The sequence below is a fragment of the Cervus elaphus genome, chromosome 19 (genome assembly GCF_910594005.1).
Source record: "Cervus elaphus chromosome 19, mCerEla1.1, whole genome shotgun sequence".
Classification (NCBI taxonomy): domain Eukaryota; kingdom Metazoa; phylum Chordata; class Mammalia; order Artiodactyla; family Cervidae; genus Cervus; species Cervus elaphus.
The window spans coordinates 74,954,927-74,977,650 of NC_057833.1; the positions used below are offsets into that span (position 1 = coordinate 74,954,927).

At 48.5% G+C, this 22,724-nt stretch overlaps 1 protein-coding gene and 1 long non-coding RNA gene across 5 annotated transcripts in view; both read right to left on the reverse strand.

Annotated features, from left to right (window-relative positions):
• The window catches only part of SLC37A1 (solute carrier family 37 member 1), a 72,597-nt gene that overhangs the window by 43,397 nt on the left and 6,476 nt on the right, over nt 1-22,724 (reverse strand). For all 4 annotated transcript variants that reach the window (XM_043874226.1, XM_043874227.1, XM_043874225.1 and 1 more), the window contains 3 exons: nt 12,364-12,445; nt 3,648-3,780; nt 2,454-2,532 (listed from right to left, as the gene is read on the reverse strand). In XM_043874226.1, coding sequence (XP_043730161.1) covers nt 2,454-2,532; nt 3,648-3,780; nt 12,364-12,445 — 294 coding nt within the window. The remainder of the gene's footprint in view (nt 1-2,453; nt 2,533-3,647; nt 3,781-12,363; nt 12,446-22,724) is intronic.
• LOC122675445 lies at nt 1,663-2,342 on the reverse strand. The gene is made up of 2 exons (XR_006335273.1): nt 2,242-2,342; nt 1,663-2,148 (listed from the first exon to the last, which is right to left on the reverse strand). It is a non-coding gene; the product is annotated as an uncharacterized LOC122675445 (long non-coding RNA).

The window sequence follows — 22,724 nt, forward strand, 5'->3', positions numbered from 1 at the left end:
CGATTATGAGCCTTTTGCACTCAACCCTATGGGTCTCATTTTCCTCCACGCAATCATTCTATGAGTCAGATAAATATGAAACGTAATGAAGAGTGATACCTGCCTGCCCTGGGAACAAACTCCAAAATTCTGGTCTTTCATCTCAAGAACCAATACCCTAGAGAGCTTTTCCTTCTGAACTTACCAAAAAAAAAAAAAAAAAAGATCTATCCAGTATCATGTAAGTGACCTTTTAAACAAGAAAACAGAGGAAGTGATTTAAAATTATAAACAGCATTCAGGTCAAATTTCAAGCTGAGTAGAAACCTGATCACGTACAAACTCGAGAGCACCCTAGAGCTAATGGAATTATCTACTTCATCTTGCTCACTTCAGAGAAGAGGAGACATGTCCCGAGGGTGGGGGTGGGGGACTGGCTGAGGTGTCCAAGGTCACAGAGCAAGTGCAGAGTCAGATGGGCCTCCAGAGAGTTACTGCTATTGCTGGGCTTTCAAACTTTCTCCAGTCTTGCTAGACAATACTGAGCCTCAATTTGGTCTCTGTTTAAAAGTATTTAAAAGAAAAGACCTAACAGAAGGGGCAGCATTCCATATTTTATCAGGCTCCTACAGGTAATGAAAGCCACACCACCCCTGCTTGAAGCTGCCAGCATCGAGCTGGGTCAATGCAGGTGCCACTGTGTCTGATTTATCTATTAAACCAGCACCACCCACATCACTAACCATGTGCCGTGGGGTCACTGAAAGGCCACACAAGGAAGCAGGTACACCCTTGAGTCACGAGTCTACTGTGAATTTCACATTAGATCATTATGAAATAAATAGCAGTATTTCATAATAAAGTAACATTATTTCATAATAGCCTTTGTTGGCGAAGTGCATGAGGAACCGTCTTTGCCAATAAATAAGCAATGATAAAGCCACTTTATTCAAACCAGGCTTCTAAGCCTCAGCACCCCTGGCACCTTGGGTGGATAATTCTTTGTGGCGAGGGGCTGTCCTGGGTCCTGCCCCACACATAGCGGCACCCGGGTCTCTGCCACTGGATGCCAGCAGCACCCCCCTTCTCCAGCTGAGAAAACCAGCAGTGGCTCCAGATGCTGCTGACTGTCTCCTAGGAGACAGTCACTCCCAGCTGAGAACCACATTTAAACACTGTTTTCCAGTAACAGAAAAACACATTCAACCTTTCGGTCTTTTTATATGATTGATTATTGGTGTCCGGGAAAACTGTAGTCTGTAGATCATAAACATTTGACCCCAGGGTAGGATATAGCTTGTTGGCTGGTTACAGTCAAGGCCCTCAGGAGCCTGAGGCTTACCCCGTCCTTCTCTGAGGCTGGGCTCACGTTCTGTCCTGCGTCTGCTATTGCTTGAGCCGCGCTCAGACACGCCCTGCTGCTCTACAGATGTGCAAGTTCAACATGGGGTTTCAGCAGAAACTGCCTGTCTGGGCACCAGCCACCCAGCCACCCACAGGGTCCTGAGCTGGGGGAGTGGGGCCCAGGGTTGGATAATAACACAGTCCGGGTGGGTCTCAGCAAAGAAGGTAAACATTTATAAGGAAACCAGAGATCCTCAAAGCTCTAAAAACTTTCTCTCTGAACAAAAGTCTCTTTGGACTAAAGGCCTTGGTCCCTATAAGCCTTTTTTTTTTTTGGTTAAACCTGGTTGGACTGACACAATAACCATTTTTAATTGGCCAATCACATATCCTAAACCCGCTAACATTTATCACCTTCTTAGGCCACTTCAGAACTGGATCAAGAATGGGGTAATGATGATCATATGTAACAGATGCCGGGAACACAGATGGGCCCTCTTCTGAGAATCCTACATATACTAACTTATTTAACTCTCATCACACGCCTGTGAGTTAAGAACTACTGGTTTCCCAGTTTTGTAAAGGGTAAACTGAGGCCCGAGGAGGTGCAGTGACTTGTCCAAAGCCTCCTGAACGAGTAGTCAAGCCGGGGTCGAACTCCAGCAATGTGTCCCTGGAGTCCACACCCCCAACTGCCAGGCAGGACGGCCTCTGGCAGGCAGGGGAGGCGCTGGTCCGGCTGAGCTGGGCATCCAGTGGACACGCCAGGCACACCCCGTGTGAACTGCTCTGACGCCAGGCAGGTTAGTAAACAGACGACAGCCCCTGAAAGCAGAGGACAGGGTGCTCTGCCGGGCTCGCGGAGTGGGGAGCTGCCAGCACCCTGCTCCAGAGTGACCAGGTCCCTGCAGGACTCACCCGTGCATCGAACCCCGGGCCAGGAGAAGCCATCTGAGGACAGTCTGCCTGGTCAGCAGGACGCCTGGGGCATGCGCTGGCTCCCACCTCGCCTCACCTCTGAGAAGAGACGAGAGGACCACTACCTGTGGACCGGCTGCATCTTCAGGGTGCCTGAGCCTCGCTCTACACCCAGCAGACCAGCTGGGTCGTGCGGTCCCAGCCAGACCTACCTCAGGTACATGCCGACGGCGTACGCGCACAGGAAGGAGTAGTCCAGGGCTCCGAGCAGCTGTTGGTAGTTTTCCTGATCTACATGGGTCGAGAAGCAATGGGAGAGCGAGAGTGTTGCTTAGCCTTTCATTAAATGTCCCTGGATGTCCAGGAGAGGGGCAGTGAAATATTGACTTCTGCTCGTTAGGGCTGGGTGGTGTCCTCAGATGGTAACACAGAAAATGCAGCAATGGGAAATAAAGTCGCCATGTGGCAACTTATTGCTACATAAATATCCTCCCATCAGGTCAAATCCCAATCGCTGGGGTGAGCCTGCAGTTTATTCGTTCTGTTTCACGTTACCCTGGCTTTGCTTCAGCATCACCACCCCCCAGTCCTGCCCCGGCCAGCCCCATAGCACAGCTTTCTTGTTTCCGCCCACAGCTTATGCCCTGTCAGTCCTGACTTCCAGCTTTGACAAATGCAACCTGCAAGTGACCTTCAGTAGTGCATGCATGCTAAGTTGCTTCAGTTGTGTCCGACTCTTGGTGACCCTATGGACCCTATGGACCACCAGGCTTCGCTGCCCATGGGATTCTCCAGGCAAGAAAGAATACTGGAGTGGGTAGCCAAGCCCTCCTCCAGGGGATCTTCCCAACCCAGGGATTGAAACCGTATCTCATTATGTCTCCTGCTTTGCAGGAAGGTTCTTTACCACTAGCGCCACCTGGGAAGCCCGACCTTCAGTAGATTTAATCACTAACCCAGCATTCCCCAACCTTTTGGGTACCTGGGACTGGTTTCATGGAAGATAATTTCCCCACGTACCAGGATGGGGGGATGGTTTCAGGATGACTCAAGCGCATTACATTTATTGTGCCCTTTATCTCTATTATTATTATATCAGCCCCACCTCTGATCACCAGGCAGTAGATCCTGGAGGGTGGAAATCTCTGCACTAAGGGACAACCCTGCACATGGGCACTGGAGACACAGCAGCAGCTGAAGGCGGGAGACTGGTTTGCTGGGAGGAGGGACCAGTTTGCAACTGGAGGCATGGCTGCATCTATCCAAGGGCATCGTTACCACTGCTAAGATCAGCTGGGCTAGGGGAGCCAGGCCAGCCAGCCAGCTCTGGTCTCCACCTGTGGAGGAAGCCTTTCGGGTGAGCACGGGGGCAGGGGTGGGGGCTGGGGAACAGATGGAGAACTTACCAAACGGGGCCCAGCCACAGTCAGTCCCATTGTCTGGGAGCTGGTGAGCAGGGGCATCTCTGGCTTTTTGGCTCTGGCTGCTGAATCTGACTTTCCCATCATTTGAAGCCGTGCAGTAGCTGTGCAATTCACCCTGGGACACCCGTGGGGTGGACAGAAGCCAGAGAAAGAGAGAGAGAGACAGAGAACTCAGTGGGGTTCGGGGGTGTAGCGTGGGGACAGCCATCCTAGGGTGACTGCGTTCTCAGGGGATAAGGCACCCCTGGGGCAGTGTCTCTGCAGGACCCACTGCACATCTGCTGATGAGGACCTTTCCCGAGCTCCCCAGCGCCCAGCCCCTCCTGAGCACAGACACGGCCAGCATAGCCCGTACGGCCACCCAGAGACCACCGCTCAGAGCAGCCGGGCCGCACCCAGGACCACGTGCCCAAAACAGATGCATGGATCCATCTTGCTGTATTTATATCACTGAAACAAGTTTCAGGTCCACATGAGGCTGAATCTCAAAATAAGCCTGACACAGGAGCACGCTGGGAGGGCTCTGCTCACGAGCTCAGGAGGAGGGAAGAGAATCCAGGTGACACTGAGAGGATCGTGGTCACTTAGAGACGGTGGGGTGACGATGGGGGCCAGGCACAGGGAGCCCTCGAGAGCTGGACAGGGGCCAGACCTCGACCTGGGGGATGACTTCTGGGTGAGCATATAATATTTGTCAGGCCAGACACTGAGGTCTGTGGACTTTGTGCAAATTGAATCTCAAAAACATGCCTAAAACCAGCTCAGGGTGCTCCTTAGGGAGGAACACCCATGTTCAGAAAAGTGCCGTATGGCAGCCCGGGCCATCGTGGTATGGGGACCTGAAACAGGTAACTTGTTCCTTGAAACACGAGGAGTGGCAGATAGGACTCCACGCATCTGCCGGGCAGCCTGGGGAATCACACAGCAGGTCCCTCCCCAGGTGGTCCCCAGCTCTCACTTCTTTCTTGCTGTGGGCTTTCTGGGGCTTTCGCTACATGTGGCTCAGATGAACCAATCAGTCAGGTATGAGAGAGGGTAGAAGGGAGGTGTCCTCAAGGCCAGAGAGGTGGCCCTCAGGGGGAGTAGAGGTCCTGAAGGGGCCAGGCCTGGGGGATGTCAGAAAGAGGGTAGGGGCATCTACCCTGGGGTCAAGACGCACAGCAGCAGGACTGCAGCTGGCTGGACCCCACAGCCAGGAGGCCGGCCCACCATCTCCGCTTCGTGGACACCCTACCTCTTCAGAAGGGAGTCACCAAAGAGGCTGATGTCCTTTACAAGGCCGCCTGGCCAGGGCTGTGGTTAGCCAGAGCGGACACCTCCTGATTTTACACGGACACACACCCCTGAGACCTGGCCTGGCCCACAGGACCCAGCGACTCTGGTCACATGGCTTTGTCGTCATCACTGGGCTGTCCTGTTATAATATAAACATGGCCCTAAAACCAGCCAAGGTTGTGCTTTCCAAACTCAAGGTAACACACAGCAAAGAGCTTTCCTTAGCTGAGGTCATCCTCCCGGTAGTGGGGGTGGGGCACCATCACCATAGGGTCCTCGGGCACCCTTGGGGCACTTGAGAAACTGGTGGTGTGACTGTGAACTCAGGACGGGGCCTGGAGAGCCTGCAGCCCTGCCTTTCTCCGTGAAGTTGGATTTCAGCACCTCCCCACCCACCTGATATAAGCATCTTCTGTCTTTGCCCTCAGGAGCTGGGTGTGTCTGCCCACCTTCCCCTGATGCTTCTCTCGGAAGCCAGAAGCCATCAGGGCCAGGCCCACAGATGCCACTGCTGGTCTATTCACCTTTCACTGAAGGAGCCCCAGGCAGGATGCGAGGACCCCAAAGGCTGTGTGTGTGTGTGTTGAGAGGGGGAGAACCTGTGAGCAAGGCTGGCATGGGGTTCCTAATACCCGCCTCTCATGGAAGTCTGTGAAGAGGACCACTGTAGACGCAGCTCCCACTGCAGGTCCACACCCTCTTTCACCATCCACAGGGGATGGAAAGGATTAGAAAACACCCATTTTTGTTTCATCAACAAGCAGGAGAGGGTTCCTGTTTTGATTTGGTGTTGCTGGTCAGGGGCACAGCCTCTGAGCCGGGATCTGGGTGCCGCTGTTCCGGCTTCCAGCCTCGGCCAAGTCACAGGAGGTGAAATCCCACTGTCTGTTATGGAGCCAGCACAGTGCAGCCCACCCCAGCGCTGCTGGAAAGCTGAGCAGGTGGAGGTGTGTGTGGAGAGCTCGGTCCTCGGAAGCACTCAGAAACTGGCTGAGCTGTGAGTGTGGGGTCCACCCGCACTGAGGCACCCTGACACCTCCAGCTGCCCCCCTCTCATTCAGCTCCCTTCTCCCCCGGCTCTTTCACATGAGAAGTGCAATCTCCACCCCATCCCATGGAAAGGCTGCAGCAAAAGCAAGAAAAGATTGAAGATTACTTGAGAATAATGAGTTCTGAGGATATTCCCAAAACTTGGTGTTTGCAGGAAGATAAGGATTAATAAAACTAAGATTATCTTTGTAAAAACAAAGCAAACTCACCAGGTGAACTGATTCTTACCATATTATCAAATCATTTGGGTGGAGGGGGGGAGCTAGTCTTCTGTTTTCATAAAGGCAGTCTCCTTTGCAAATTTTTTACACATAAAATTAATCAAAACACAGAAGGCAGTTATTAAAAGTCAATCAATCAGAAGACAACATGGCAAGCAAGAAATAAGAGTTGTGAGATGCCACGGGAGGAGGAGCAGAATGGAATGTTCTTGGTACTCGGGGCTCGTGACTGTTTAGTAAATGTCTGTGTGATACACAATGGAACTGGAACAGCAAAATAAACCACAAAACGAAATGAACTGCCACAGTGATTGGCAGGTGGGGGGTGGGGAGCAAGAGAAGACATGTTATCAACATGATGGAAGGAGGCAGAGAACAGCCATGACATCACAAAGCACTTCTTGTGGGGGAGGGGCAGGGACAAGCATGGGTGACATGCACCAGCCCATCAGCCATTTAGGCATAATTGTCTTTTATATAAATGTACATTAATGAAGACTCTGTGCTCTAAACTCCGAACCTGAGCAACTACACCCTGAGAAACTGTTTGCTCATTCATTCCAGAAACATGGGTTTGCTCTTGGGTTCTCTGACCAAGGCCTCCTTGAAGCTGCTCATTCTAACGGAGGAGATAACCCCAGGGGGAATTAGGAAGGGGTCCAGAAGATGCTGACAGGTGACAATGGGGTGGAGGGGTGGCAGGAATCAAGCAGGGTACTAGGGCCTCATCAGGGAGATGGGGTTGTGTCAGCTTCATTCCACCTTTGGATCACACGTGGAGTTTAGTATGTGTGAGTACACAGATGCATGCATGTGCACATACAAGTGTGTACATAATTTATACCGAGTGCATATGTTTAGAAAACTTTCTAGAGTGCGTTAGGTTGTGTGGGTCCATTTATTTTAACTAGTCCTTCATGCTCCTTTTATAAAGCTCTGGGTTAAGAGAACTCTTGGAAGCATTATCCAAAAGCAGTCCTAGAAGAAAAGTGAAAGTTCTGGTGCCCGCGCTGCTCTGAGTATTGGTGTCCCACAAAATCCACATGTTGAAACCTAACCCCTGAGGTGATGGTGTTAGGAGGGGAGGCCTGTAGGAGGTGATTAGGTCATGAGGGTGGAGCCCTCATAAGTGGGGTTAGTGCCCTTTTAAAGGAATCCCATGCTACTCTAGCATGGAAACATACACATTACCCTATGTAAAACAGATAACCAGTGGGAATTTGTTGTATGACTCATGGAGCTCAAACCAGTGCTCCATGACAACCTAGAGGGGTGGGGTATCAGAGGTGGGAGGGAGGTTCAAGAGGGAGGGAACATATGTCTGATTCATGTAGATACAGGCAGAACCAACAAAATATTGTAAAGCAGTTACCTTTCAATTAAAAATAAATAAGATTAAAATATTATCTATGGTGAAACAGATCACCAGCCCAGGTTGGATGCATGAGACAAGTGCTCGGGCCTGGTGCAATGGGAAGACCCAGAGGGACTGGGTAGAGAGGGAGGTGGGAGGGGGGATCGGGATGGGGAATACATGTAAATCCATGGCTGATTCATGTCAATGCATGACAAAAACCACTACAATATTGTAAAGTAATTAGCCTCCAACTAATAAAAATAAATGAAAATAAATAAGATTAAAAAAAGAAAAAAGGACCCCAGAGAGCTCCACAGCCTTCCAGCATATGAAGCTACGAGGTGGCTGTCTGCTGGCTGGAAGAAAGTGAGGATGCTGGCACCATGACTGGGGAAGTCCAGACTCCAGGACCATGAGCAAGAAACGCCTGCAGTTTGCAGCCATCCAGTCTGTGGGGTTTTGTTACAGCAGCCAAGAGTGGACGGGCTGTGCTCAGAGCGGGGGGAACAGACACGCAGTGCCCCCTTTACAACAGCGCCTGGGGGCGGTCAGCTCACCTGTGTCACAGGCGCCACATGAAAACACACCTGCATATGCAGACACACGCCCACTTACACAGGTGTTCAGAAATACACAGTGAGGCCTCGGCGTCACTGCCTATTTTTAATGGGATCATTCTACATGGACTTACGTACACTTTCACTCTTCTTACTCAAAAATACCTCTGAGGAATTTTTCTGCATCAACTGATTTTGCTCTAATTAATTTTTAAAATAGTTGTACATATCGGAATATGAAGTTACTATAATTTATTCAAACTTTCATCTGCTGATTAAGTTCACATAACAGCCAGGGTTTCTCCTACCCCCCTTTACCTTTTTTTTTTTATTGCCAGTAAAGCTACAATAAAGATGCTTATTCCTAAGTGCTTTTATTTTTATCGACAAAGTTCCCAGAAGCAGGAACTGAAGGACAAGCATTTTTAATGTCAACAGGTGTTACCCAGACACTTTCCAAAAGGTTGCAAACCCTTCACATCTCGCAAGGGCTGTCACTGTCTTGTATGCTTTGCCCATTAGTGGGTGTAAAGTGATGCATTGTTACTTGAACTTGCACTTGTAAATATCAGCAAGCTTGCACACAGTTAGTACGGCTCCTGAAACTCAGATCCCTTGTCTGTGAACTGCCTCCTCAACCCCTCTGTTCATCATGGCTTTGGGTGTCCCCACATTACACCCCTAAAATGGACATGATCTTGTTCTTGGACTTGTACTTTTTATTTTTCACATTTAAACCTTTAATTCATCCATCTATTTTATACGGTAGAGGTTCAATGTTATGAAGCTTCCAGATGAATCCCCACTTATTAGCTGAATTCTCCTTTCCCATCACCTCTGTTTCCATGCTACTGTGTTTCTATGGTGTTTTCTATCCCACTGACCGCCTTGTTTGTTTTCAGGCAATTCCATAATAATTTGATCACAGTGGCTTAAAAATGTTTCTTTTTCACACTTCGGTCATTAATTCTTGGACATTCTTTTCATACTGGAGTGGGCTGCTGCGCCTCCTCCAGGCGATCCTCTCACCCCAGGGCTCGAACCTGCGTCTCTTCCTTCCCCTGCGCTGGCAGGCAGGTTCTTTACCACCAGGGCCACCTGGGAAGCCCATATAAACGCTGAGATTATTTAATTCCATTAACAAAGACACTGCTGAGACTCTCACTGGAGTTGCATCCTATTTAAATACAAATACTAGGAAGAATGGAACTTTCCAGATAGCAAGTTTCCCTCCAAAGCCAAGGCGTGCACCTCCAGTCCCTCAGGCTTTGTTTTCTGTCTGTCTCTGGACTTCAGAGCTTTCTCTTCCTGCTCCCGTGTGTGCAGAGACAGCGGAACGTTCACACTCAGATCGGTCAGTGTCACCGCCCCCCTGGAGAACCTGGATCCCAGCAGCTCTCCGGAGAACCCCCTGCTTTCAGGCTTTTGTTCTGGCCCAGCCCAGGGCAGGGGGTGGCAGGGAAGAGTCCCTTACAGAGTGTCCCTCCAGCCTCTAGGTAGGAGGCGGGGCTAGATCTAGAGCAGCTGGAAAAAGAATGAGGTTGTAACCCCACCTCCTCCCAGACCTGTTTTCATCTTTATCACTTATTTTTCCTTTTTGCTGTCTACTAAAATCAGAGAAAATGACAGATATCAGCAGTAAGTCTAAACAGAGTAGCCTCATGCTGACATGACATGTCAGGTTACTATAAATGACATGAAAATATGTGAATCACTATATAATTCACCACCCCTGGTGATCAAAATTCTAGGGAAGCAAATATATTTTTATTCGTTAATAATGTGTTAATAAATATGGGTGAGAGATAATTCAAACTGTCCCGTGGGTCAACAGGATCATTACTACTTCTAGATTTATAAATAAGATGAGCTAAATCAGGCATGTGAAAGCCTTGTAAGGCATTACAAAGGAAGGTATCACATGTAGTGGGACATGTCATCCATCTCAGAAGACCAAGAAGCCCCTGGGTTCTGACTAGGCTAATCCACAGCCAGGCGCACTGAAGGTGCTAAGTCAGACCATCTGTGTGTTGAGGAAAACCTGGGGGTGACGCTGTGAATGTACTCGGGTATTGGCTCCCGCATTGCAGACAGACGCTTTACCGTCTGAGCCACCAGGGAAGAGGCCCTGAAATCCTGAATATTCACTGGAAGGACTGATGCTGAAAGGGAAGCTCCAATCCTTTGGTCACCTGATGGGAAGAACTGACTCATTGGAAAAGACCCTGATGCTGGGAAAGATTGAGGGCAGGAGGAGAAGGGGGCGACAGAGGATGAAATGGTTGGATGGCATTATCCACTCAATTGACATGAGTTTGAGCAAGCTCTGGGAGTTGGTGAAGGACAGGGAAGCCTGGCATGCTGCAGTCCATGGGGTCACAAAAAGTCAGGCAAAACTGAGCAACTGGGCAACAGAGACCCTGAGCCAGCGAGGTTAAGAGCAGGGACCCTGAAGTCAGCCAACACCCATGGAATTCACCTGGCGTGGCCCCAGCCTTCATGGAGGAATTAGGCTCCAGAGCCTCAATTTCCTCAAAGGGACACTCTCAGGACAACTGTGATGATGATATTAAACAAGGGGCACGTGCACCTGGTCAGGCTGGGGGCTCAGGCAGTGGTCGTTGCTGTGACTGATGAAAACGCAACTAAGCTGCTCACAGGACCACCTCATCATTAAGCCCCAAGCCCCCATCAGGGAAGCCGGGAGAGTGGCCTGGAACAATCCCTCCCTGGCTACACGGGGATGCGCGTGACCATCAGAAGGAGACCCTCTGGTATCCAGCCCACCCCAGTCCCAACACAGGCCCTTCGCCCATCACTGCTGCTGCAGGATGACAGCTGCCTTCCAGCTAGCACGTCAGGCGCTGGCCCCAGGATCCAAACCCAACTTTTTGGGATGGATCCTGGACCTCAGGAAAGCTCCAGACCTCTCTAGCTCCTTCTCTAGCTCTAGATCTCCTCTAGCTCAGCACTCACTAAGGCCCCTTCAACCGTCTCTCCCATTTTCATAACTTGCCTTTTTCTTGAGTCATATGTTTATTTCTCTAACCAGGAAGACAGGAAGGAGTTGTATTTAAGTTTCCAGGGGTGGTTGGTCCTTGGTACTGGTTTTAGAGATGCTGGTAGAGTGGATAAAGGCCCATCTCTTGCCCTGTCCCTTTCTCTCTTTTGAAAGCCACATTTTAAGGTCTGCAAACATTTCCATAGTTATTAAAACTTGGCATATCAAAAAAAGGGAGAATATTAAAAGTGACTTGAAGGGCTGGGGAAATTCCTGCTTACTAGAGCTCAAGGAGGGACTGCAGAATCCTTGGGGTGAATGGACTGTGTTTCACATCCTGTGGGAAATTGCTAGAGAGCAGGGAGCACAGAACTGTCCAGAGAAGCACCAGCCTTGGCGCTGCCACTGGCCTGTAGACCACGAGGGCAGCTGCCCAGCACTCGGGCCCCTGGGGAAGCAGAGGATGCACGACCACAAAGGTCAGAGGAATTACAGTCCTGGCCCAGCACCCCTGCCAGCGAGGAGAAACTGGGGGTGGGGGGGCGGGGAGGGTTGCGCGGTGGAGGTGGGCAGTCGAGCTGTAAATGAACTATCTTTGGCCCTGGATGAGTTCCTTGTCCTTCTATAATAAAGAGTAAAAAGTCATTCAAGCCTGCTGACAGTCTGCAGGCAAAATGATGTCATTCCAATTCCTGCTTTTCCCCCAAGTTATAACTGGCTATTATGTAGGAATGTCTACTTTAATCTCCTTTTCTTCAAGTCGAGTTAAATGCCTGCTTAATAACTCCTGCCTACCCATCATTCACCCAGAAACCCAGTGTTCTAAGAATAATGGAGAAGCAGAACCACTGTCAGACTTAGAATGAAAACCTAATGACTGCAGAAGCAATTTGGGGAGCAATTTTAGATCAGATATATTTGGAGAGAAAATTCATATAAGACAGAATAGATATTTAACTAAGATCTAGAATTCTGGAACGGTCAATGAATATAACTGAAAATATACTACCCCTGAAATTATAAATCCTAAAACCATTTTAGAGATTTTAAATTCAGGAGAAAGAGAAACCAAAAAGCAGAGCAGCAGAAGAGCTTGCTTCTCCAACAATCCATTTTCTCCATTTATCTCATGACTCTCTCCCACACTCCCCTCCCCCACAAGTGGCTCTTAAAGTAACTTGCTCCTTATAGAGATTACAGGCAGGAAATGAACCAAGTGCTTTGAATGATTTCTTACCTTAACTATGCTGATAGGCTTTCGAGATAAGTGAAAACTTGCATACAGCAAAAATGTCAAAATAAAAATGAAGGCTCTGTACCTGAAACACAAAACAGTGGCAGGGATGACATAAAATAAGATAAGATGCCATGTGATACAGCAGTCCCACTCCTGGGCATATGCCCAGACAAAAACAGAATTCACAAAGGTCCATGCACCCCTATGTTCGCAGCAGCACTAGTCACAATAATCAAGACATGGAAACCTAAACATCCATCGACAGATGAATGGATAAAGAAGGTGTGGTGTGTACACACACACACACACACACACACACACACACACAGTGGAATATTACTCAACCATTAAAAAGAAGGAAATGATGCCATTTGCAGCAACACAGACGGACCTAGAGATATCCTACAAAGCAAAATAGGTCAGAAAGAGAAAGACAAATACACATGATATCACTTATACGTGGAATCTAAAATATGACACAAATGAGCTTATCTACAAAATGCAGACAGATTCACAGACACAGAGAACAGACCTGTGGTTGCCATGGCAGTAACCACAAGGGGGAGAGATAGAGTGAGGGCTTGGGATTACCAGATACAAACTATTACATACAGAATGGATAAACAACAATGTCCTACTGTATAGCACAGGGAACTATATTTAATATCCCATGATAAACCATAAAGGATAAGCATATGAAAATGAACATAAATATGTATCATGAACGTATATCACTTTGCTGTACAGAAATTAAATGCAACATTGTAAATCAACTATACTTAAAAAGATGCATTAAGAATACATTGCAACTGTATTCTTAAATTTCCTTATGCTGTATGCTATTTATTCAGTCCTATATCAAAGATGAATCCTATATATCATATCACTACAATAGTATATTTAAAACATGTGCCACTTTTACTTTGTAAATTGAAATTAAACATTCATGGGAAAAACTAATCAAAGAGGAATCTAGGACCCAGATGTACACATGTGTTTAAAAAGCAGACAAAAAAAAAAAGATTATTTAGTTTGCAACAAAATTAACTGCAAGTGACTTACAAGCCTGCTATCCTGGGCATTTAAGATCATATTTACTTTTTTTTTACTTTTTAGCTTCTCTGCAACTTTTTAGCAGGACACAAGAAATAAAGAAATATAAATATTTCACTGACCTCAGTGAGAACAACTCAGTGATGCCAACAAGCTATGAATAAGGTCAATGACATAAAAACTATTGGCCGAAAGCCCTGGTTTACGAGAAAAGCAGTTTGAGAGGAAGTGCTGAGCTGTATGGAGCGACAGACAAGATGCTCTAGCAAGAAGATGAAAGTTTATTCTACTCTGAACGTTTGAACCGTGCTATAGAAAAACAACCCTTCAGGGAAGAAAACAGGTCAGGAGGAAAAAGTCCTTGGCAAGAGATGACAAGGGGCTCCAGCCAGGAAGGCAGGCCCTCTGCATCTTGGGGCCCAGCCCCCAGCCCTGAAGAATCCATCCTGTGCTGTTCTGGAAATGCCAATGAACTTCATAGCCTGTGCAGGCTTCACTTGGTTGTTACCCAAGGTGAAGGCAGGGGCCACAGAACCCAGAGGGGTCCCCTCTCTCTTTCTCTGCAGGGGAGCCACAACCCCAGGAGGGCGGCTCATTCTAAGGCCCTCGATATGGAAGGACGCTTGGGAGAAGTGGGTGGCAGAGGAAGAGATGGTTGGATAGCATCACTGACTCAATAGACATGAATCTGAGTAAACTCTGGGAGACTAGCATGCTGCAGTCCATGCGGTCTCAAAGAGTCATGACTTAGCTACTGAAAAACAACTTCCTCCTATCTCTACCCACATTTCCAGTGTCGTGATTTAGTTCTCAAGGCCAGCTTCCTATACTAACATAAAGACTCCTAGGGGTATCTGCCTCTCTGGCCGCCAGAAAAGTAAGTAAGTGAAGTTGCTCAGTCATGTCTGAGACTTCACGACCCCATGGACTGTAGCCTGCCAGGCTCCTCTGTCCATGGGATTCTCCAGGCAAGAATACTGGAGTGGGTTGCCATTTTCTTCTCCACGGGATTTTCCCGATCCAGGGATCAAACCCGGGTCTCCTGCTTTGCAGGCAGACTCTTTACCGTCTGAATCACCAGGGAAGCCCTGACTCCAGAAAAGTTAGGAGTTGAATATTTCCAGATTTAAAAAAAAAAAAGTCATATTTCAGATGGGGAGAAAAGACTTGGTAGTACAATAGGACTCAAAACTTCAACCTCTGGAACATCTGTGCTCATCGAGTACGCACGCACGCACGCACCACACCGACTTGCCAGCTATTCAATAAACACTTGTAAAATGAATGCCCCCAGGCTCTATTCTTCAGCAAGGAAATGCTTGCTGATGAGTTTCTTAGGATTCTTTGCTCTTCAAGTCCCTGTCAATGAGCAGATAGGAAAAATGTGCAACTATAACAAAATGACCTTGTCATCTACCCCAGAGAACACAGACTGCAGGTTCAGTGGATTTGTGACCAAAGTCCAGCCTTTGTCCTTGTGTTTCTGAAAGCTGTCATCCTGCTAGGGAGTGGGGGGCTCTCACTTCTTTGCTGGTAGCTCTCCATGATCCCACCCACTGCTCCTCTGTGCTAACTTAGGAAGGTTCTGGACCACTGGAACTGTCAACACTTGACTCTCCAACCCACAGCTAGATCCATTGGTCACACAGATGACCACTTGCTAGGGCTGGTGCAGGCTGGGGGTGACCCTGATCAGAGTTCCCTTTTCTCACCTCCACAAGGAGTAAGAAAACGTTCTCAGACTGAGTCACCTCCAGCCCCTCCCGAACCAGAGCCTGAGAGGAAGATCTGGAGCCGTCTGGGATGCTATGTACCACCAGCTTACAGGTGTGCGACCCACCAGGCGAATCTCACAATCACCTAGCCCAGAAGGATGCAGAAAGAGCAGCTCTACTTAAATGGGCCTTGGGCTCGTGTTTGCCACGCTCTACCCAGAACTTCCCACTTATAAACATTCTAGTCTTATTAAGAATGTTTAAAATATAAATATTATTATTAAAATATATTTGATATATCAGAGATAGTTTGTCTTGTGTCCAGGTCTGAAGAGCCCTGGGGCCCTAATACACCTGCATTCATATCTAGGCTCTCTCAGCTGTACAGGTTATTGAAAACTAGCCAGTCATCCCGGGCCCCTGCTTCCTTCTCCAGGGTCCCTGCCTTCTTCTCTGGGGCCCCGCCTCCTTCCCTGGGACCTCTTTCTCCTTCTCTGGGGCCCCTTCCTCTTTCTCCAGGGTCCCTGTTTCCTTCTCTAGGGCCCCTGTCTCCTTCTCTAGGGCCCCTGTCTCCTTCTCTAGGGCCCCTGCCTCCTTCTCTAGGGCCCCTGCCTCCTTCTCTGGGACCTTTGCCTCCTTCTCTAGGGCCCCTGCCTCCTTCTCTGGGGCCTCTGCTCCTTCCCTGGACCCCTGCCTCCTTCCCTGGGACCCCTATCTCCTTCCCTGGGACCGTTTTCTCCTTCTCTGGGACCCCTGCTTCCTTCTCTAGGGCCCCTGCCTCCTTCTCTGGGATCCCTGCCTCCTTCTCTAGGGCCCCTGTCTCCTTCTCTGGGATCCCTGCCTCCTTCTCTAGGGCCCCTGTCTCCTTCTCTGGGATCCCTGCCTCCTTCTCTAGGGCCCCTGTCTCCTTCTCTGGGATCCCTGCCTCCTTCTCTAGGGCCCCTGCCTCCTTCTCTGGGACCCCTGCCTCCTTCTCTAGGGCCCCTGCCTCCTTCTCTGGGACCCCTGCCTCCTTCTCTAGGGCCCCTGCCTCCTTCTCTGGGACCCCTGCCTCCTTCTCTAGGGCCCCTGCCTCCTTCTCTGGGACCCCTGCCTCCTTCTCTAGGGCCCCTGCCTCCTTCTCTGGGATCCCTGCCTCCTTCTCTGGGGCCCCTGCCTCCTTCTCTGGGACCCCTGCCTCCTTCTCTAGGGCCCCTGCCTCCTTCTCTGGGACCTTTGCCTCCTTCTCTAGGGCCCCTGCCTCCTTCTCTGGGGCCTCTGCTCCTTCCCTGGACCCCTGCCTCCTTCCCTGGGACCCCTTTCTCCTTCTCTGGGATCCCTGCCTCCTTCTCTAGGGCCCCTGCCTCCTTCTCTAGGGCCCCTGTCTCCTTCTCTAGGGCCCCTGCCTCCTTCTCTAGAGTCCCTGCCTCTTTGTTGGGGCCCCTGCCTCCTTCTCTCATGGGTGGTTCTGCAAGTGAAGCTCACTTGCACAGAGCCTGCAGGGCAGATGGAGTTCCCAGGACTGCCCCATGCATGGTGATGTGGACCGGAGCACAGTCATCGGGGACTACAGAGTGGAGAACTTGCCTCTGGATGTTTTCAGTTCAGTTTTGTGTGGAAGTGAAACAGCCTAACGCATCAGCCCCTCTGGGAAGAGTACAAGCCGTGCCTGCCATGCTAAGTCGCTTCAGTCATGTCTGACTTTGCAACTCCATTGACTGTAGCCTGCCAGGCTCCTCTGTCCATGGGATTCTCCAGGCAACAATACAGGAGTGGGTTGCCATGCCCTCCTCCAGGGGGTCTTCCCGACCCAGAGATTGAATCCGAGTCTCTTATGTCTCCTGCACTAGCAAGTGGGTTCTTTACCACTAGCGCCACCTGGAAAGCCCCAAGAGTACCAGAAAGTGAAAGTGAGAGACCCTCATGTATGACCCTTTGTGATCCCATGGATTGTAGTCTGTCAGGCTCCTCTGTCCATGGAATTCTCCAGGCCAGAATACTGGAGTGGGTAGCCATTCCCTCCTCCAGGGGATCTTCCCAACCCAGGGATGGAACCCAGGTCTCCCGCATTGCAGGCGGTTCCTTTACCACCTGAGGTGGCCCAATATTGTCTAGGAAGATCAGGGGATGTTTGTAAGCCAGGCCGATAGCACTAGCTCTTAGGAGGCCCATCAGGCTCTGCCACTTGCTCCGTAACCTTAGCAGGATACTCAGAGGCAACCTGCCCTGAAGAATCAGGGCAAAGGTCAACCTACACTGCACACCAGGTGTTTCCTAGAGACAGAATATGTGTCTCCTGAAGAGGAACCCCTATCGTTTATTTAGAAACCATCAGGTCAACTCTATTTCCTCTGTTTCCAAGTCTATCCTTCCTCTTTCTGCATCTTCTTATGTAGAACTCTGGGAAGATGAGAAAAGCCGGCCACTAGAGGCTGAGTTTTCCCTTCCAGAAGGTCTGAACATGGCCCCACTGATCACTTTTAATTCACAGCAGCCATGCTGTGGGGCTGGTACCTTCCTAAGTGGCCATGGCAAACCCTTGTCCTGGAAGGCAAGCAGACTTCTCACTTCTGGGGTTATCCTGGATTATGGGGATGAAAGGCCTAAACAGCCCTCTTGAAGTTCTTTCCCATTTTGTAATTCTATCCTCACCTACTTTCTTCTTTCATCATTTATGAAGTAAGGACTTTGGATAATATTTGTTTTATCCATCTTGTAGTGGATTTAATGCTGTTTCCCCAAAACGGAAAGTGAAAGTGAAAGCTGCTCAGTCGTGTCTGACTTTTTGTGACTCCCAAAACTGATGTCCACTACAAATCTTAGAATGTGACCTTATTTTGGAAATCAGGTCTTGCAGAGGTAATTAGCTGAGGTCATACTCAATTCCTATAAAGAAAGTTGAGCGTCGAAGAATTGATGCTTTTGAACTGTGGTGTTGGAGAAGACACTTGAGAGTCTCTTGGACTGCAAGAAGATCCAACCAGTCAGTCCTAAAGGAAATCAGTCCTGAATATTCATTGGAAGGACTGATGCTGAAGCTGAAACTCCAATACTTCGGCCACCTGATGTGAAGAACTGACTCATTGGAAAAGAAGCTGATGCCAGGAAAGATTGAAGGCGGGAGGAGAAGGGGACAGCAGAGGATGAGATGGTTGGATGGCATCACCGACACGATGGACATGAGTTTGAGTAGGCTCTGGGAGTTGGTGATGGACAGGGAAGCCTGGCATGCTGCAGTCCATGGGGTCGTAAAGAGTCGGACATGACTGAGCAACTGAACTGAACTGAATACTCAACTCCAGGTGGCGCTAGTGGTAAAGAACCTTCTGGCCAATGCAGGAGACCTAAGAGACGCAGGTTCAGTCCCTGGGTGGGAAGATCCCTGGAAGGAGGAAATGGCAACCCACTCCAGTATTCTTGCCTGGAAAAATCACATTGACAGAGGAGCCTAGCCAGCTACGGTCCATAGGGTCATAAAGAGTCAGACACGACTGAAGCGACTTAGCATGCATATGACATCATATAACTCACATATGATGTCAAATCCACTGAGATTCTAAATCCAGCTATGGGGTCTTCATAGAAGGCCATGGGGAGACAGAGACAGACAGGCAGGAAAGGCCACATGGCAATGAGGGCAGAGCAGGACAAATACTGCCATGAATGGCCAGCAGCCGCCAGAAATGGGAAGAAGCAACAAAGTGTTCTTCCCTCATGCCTTCTGTGAGAGCACAGTCCTGTGACACATGGATCTCAGGCTCCTCCTTCCAGATCCACGAGAAATTAATTTCTGTTCTCTTAAGCCACCCAGCTTGTGGACTTGTTACAGCACCCCCAGGAAACTAATATAATCCAATACTTTGAATTCCTGTTTTGTGTTACATTTAGGCTTGTGAACATTAAGCAAGTACAATTAAAAATGAATAATTTTATCCTTAATTTCATCAGTGTTCCACTTACTATTCCGTAGATATATCTGACAATAGGCAGCATTCTTTGTATCTAGCAATACTACAAGACTAGCGTTTGGGTTAACCACAAGTTTCTAGCGATAAAACCTCTTCCAGCAATGCTCCTTCTAAGCATCCTCAGAAACGTCCTAGATGCTGCCTGCATTCCCAGATAAATGGCAGCCTGCTCCCAGTTCAGAGACTCAAGGAAGAATACAGCTTCCTTCCTTGAGTGTTATTTATCTAGGTAATAGGCAAATAAGAAGTTAAAAAAAAGAAATATTCTAGATGAGAATAACTGAATAGTATGACCTGGCACAGAAATGAGTAAGAAGACATTTTACTTTCAGTTCAGTTCAGTTCAGTTGCTCAGTCGTGTCTGACTCTTTGCGAACCCATGAACCGCAGCAGGCCAGGCCTCCCTGTCCATCACCAACTCCTGGAGTTTACCCAAACCCACGTCCATTGAGTCAGTGATGCCATCCAACCGTCTCATTCTCTGTTGTCCCCTTCTCCTCCCACCTTCAATCTTTCCCAGCATCAAGGTCTTTTCCAATGAGTCAGTTCTTCACATCAGGTTGCCAAAGTATTGGAGTTTCAGCTTCAACATCAGTCCTTCCAATGAATATTCAGGACTGATTTCCTTTAGGATGGACTGGCTGGATCTCCTTGCAGTCCAAGGGACTCTCAAGAGTCTTCTCCAACACCACAGTTCAAAAGCATCAATTCTTTGGCGCATCTCACTTTAGGAACAAGGAAACCATGCATACCGTGATAGGAGTCCCTCCAGAGCACCCTAAAGGGGGCCGTGATGTCAGTGATGTTAAGTACTGACCACCTGGTTTGGGCACTCTCTGCACCATTGCCCCTCAGAGAAGATACTATTTTCTCTCTAGTAATTAATAACCAATTTGTGGGAAAACACTCTGAGGTTAGGTAGCTAACCCAGTTGTTCACCCAACTTTCTCCCAATTTTGTGTGTCTATTGATGCTCCTTACCTAAACCAAGCACTCCTGATGGTTTCAGAGGGTGACAGTCCAGCTTGGACACGCCTGCTGCTCTGCTCAGTGGCTGGCATCCCACTGTGGGAAAGAGCTTTCCCTCCTCCCACTGATGCTTATTCCGTTATAGGAGCATGGACTCGCTAGATTCTTGTTTTAGTCAAAGGGCTATAATCCATTACTAGTATTGTTTATTTGAAATATTATCCCAGGGACTTCCCTGGTGGTCCAGTGGTTAAGAATCTATCTGTCAGTGCAGGGAATACGGGTTCAATCCCTGGTCTGGAAACTAAGATCCCACATGTCACAGTGCAACTAAACCCACTCACTTTAACTACTGAAGCCTGTGCGCTCTGGAGCCCCAAAACAAGAGAAGCTGCAGCAGTGAGAAGCCTGTGAACCACAACTAGAAAGTAGCCCCGACTCGCTGCAACTAGAGAAAGGCTGCATGCAGGAACGAAGAGCCTGTGGGTTGCAAAGAAGGACCAGCACAGCCAAAAATAATTTCATCTTATATTTGGCCAGTGAGAGTCACTTCATTTTTAAGCACTGTCTCATTTTTTCACATCAGATATTCCCGGCTCATCTCACTTTCCCTGGCCCAGTGGTGACACCATCCCAGTCTCCAGGGATGCCTGCCTGGCCCCTTCAATAGGAAATGGTATACAGAAACCAAGATCTAGCCCCAGGTGTGCTCACTGCTGCTGGGATGCTGCTGTTTCCAGGGCCTGTCTCCAGCAGAGAAAAGGCATTTTACACACATGCACACACACACAGCGTACACACACACCCCTACACATACACACACATTACACACACACATTTCTCTGCTTACCGTCTCTCCAGTTTTTCTTGGTATCTTTAATTTCAACCTAGCACCACACGATTCATCCAGTCCCCTCAGCCCTACCAATATCTGTAACTCCATTATCGTTAGTGAGAAGCTGTCTCCTTTCTGTGCGATATCTGACAAAAATGCATAATCTGAATCTAACCATGAGGAAACAACAGACACATCCAAAAGAAGAAAGTCTATAAAATAAATAGCTTGTACCCTCCAAAAATGACAAGCTTATAGGAGACAAAAAAGGTCAAGATACGGTTCCAAATGAAAGGAAACTAAACACACAGGACGACTAAATGCAGAGTGTGACCACACACTAGATCCTGGCCCAGGGAAAAATCTATAAAAGAATAAGAAAAGTCTATAGAAAGATTTTTAAAATCTATGGAAAAATCTATAGAAAAAATCTATAAAAGACATTATTGGACTTTTGAACATGGACTGTGGATTAGACAATAGCATTACACCCGTGTTAAACTTCCTGATTTTGATCTTTGTGTGCAGTTATATGTGCTATGCTTAGTTGCTAAGTTGTGTCTGACTCTTTGCGACCCCATGGACTATAGATACCACCAGGCTCCTCTGTCCATGGGGATTCTCCAGGCAAGAATACTGGAGTGGGTTGCCATGCCCTCCTCCAGGGGATCTTTATAACCCAGGGATAGAACCCAGGTCTCCCTCATTGAGGGCAGATCCTTTACCATGAGATACCAGGGAAGCGGTTACACGCGAATATCTTATTTACAGGAAATACACACGAATGTATTTAGAAATAAAGGGTATAATGTTTGCAACTTGCTCTCAAATGGTTCATGAGAAAGTGTGTGAGTGTGTGTGTGAGTGTGTGTGTGTATGTACATACATCTGCACACACACATAGATGAGAGAAGGTGAAGGGAGAAGCAAACGAGGATGGATGTTAAGAATCTGACCAGGGCTTCCCTGGTGGCTCAGAGGTTAAAGTGTCTGCCTCCAATGCGGGAGACCCGGGTTCGATCCCTGGGTCGGGAAGATCCTCTGGAGAAGGAAATGGCAACCTGCTCCAGTATTCTTGCCTGGAGAATCCCATGGACAGAGGAGCCCAATGGGCTACAGTCCTTGGGGTCACAAAAGAATCGGACATGACTTAGCACACAGCACAGCTGGACCAGACACACCTCACCATTTCCTCTGCCCTAGGTTCATTCTACTCTAGATTCAAAGCCCCAGGACAGAGAGGCGGTTTCGCCCACCTTAGGTCCTCTCCTGCCTCCTGCCGGACCTGGGCTATGGCAGAAGGTCGGCGGGATGGAGCCTCAGGGGTGTCTACTGGCTTCCGTAATGGGACAGAAGGTCCTGAGACTCCCCTGCTGGTCACAGCCGCACACAAGGGATGGAAGTCAGCTCCCCGGAGATCAGAGTGCTGCTAAAAAATATAAAAAATGTCCTTTGCAGGAATGTTGACACTGATTCTCTTTTTTTTACAGCCAAGGAAGCTGAGGTCTAGAAAGGTTAAATAACCTTTCAAGGTCAAAGAGCAAGTTTGAGGTAGAGATGAAACAGAAATGAAGACAAATGTGCCATCTCTATGCTACTCAAAGAATGGTCTGTGGACCCACAGTATCACATCACCTGGGAAATGTAGGTTCTCAGGTGCCACCCCAGGTCTATGAGTCAGGATCTGCATTTTAACAAGTTTTGAATGATTCCCAAGCACATTACAGTGTGAGAAGCAATGCTCTATCTCTGAGGTTTTAACCTAAAAAAAAAAAGGGAGGGGGGGGATTTGTGATTAGGGGAGTTCTATGTAACATTCTTATCATTTTCTCCTGGGAGTTT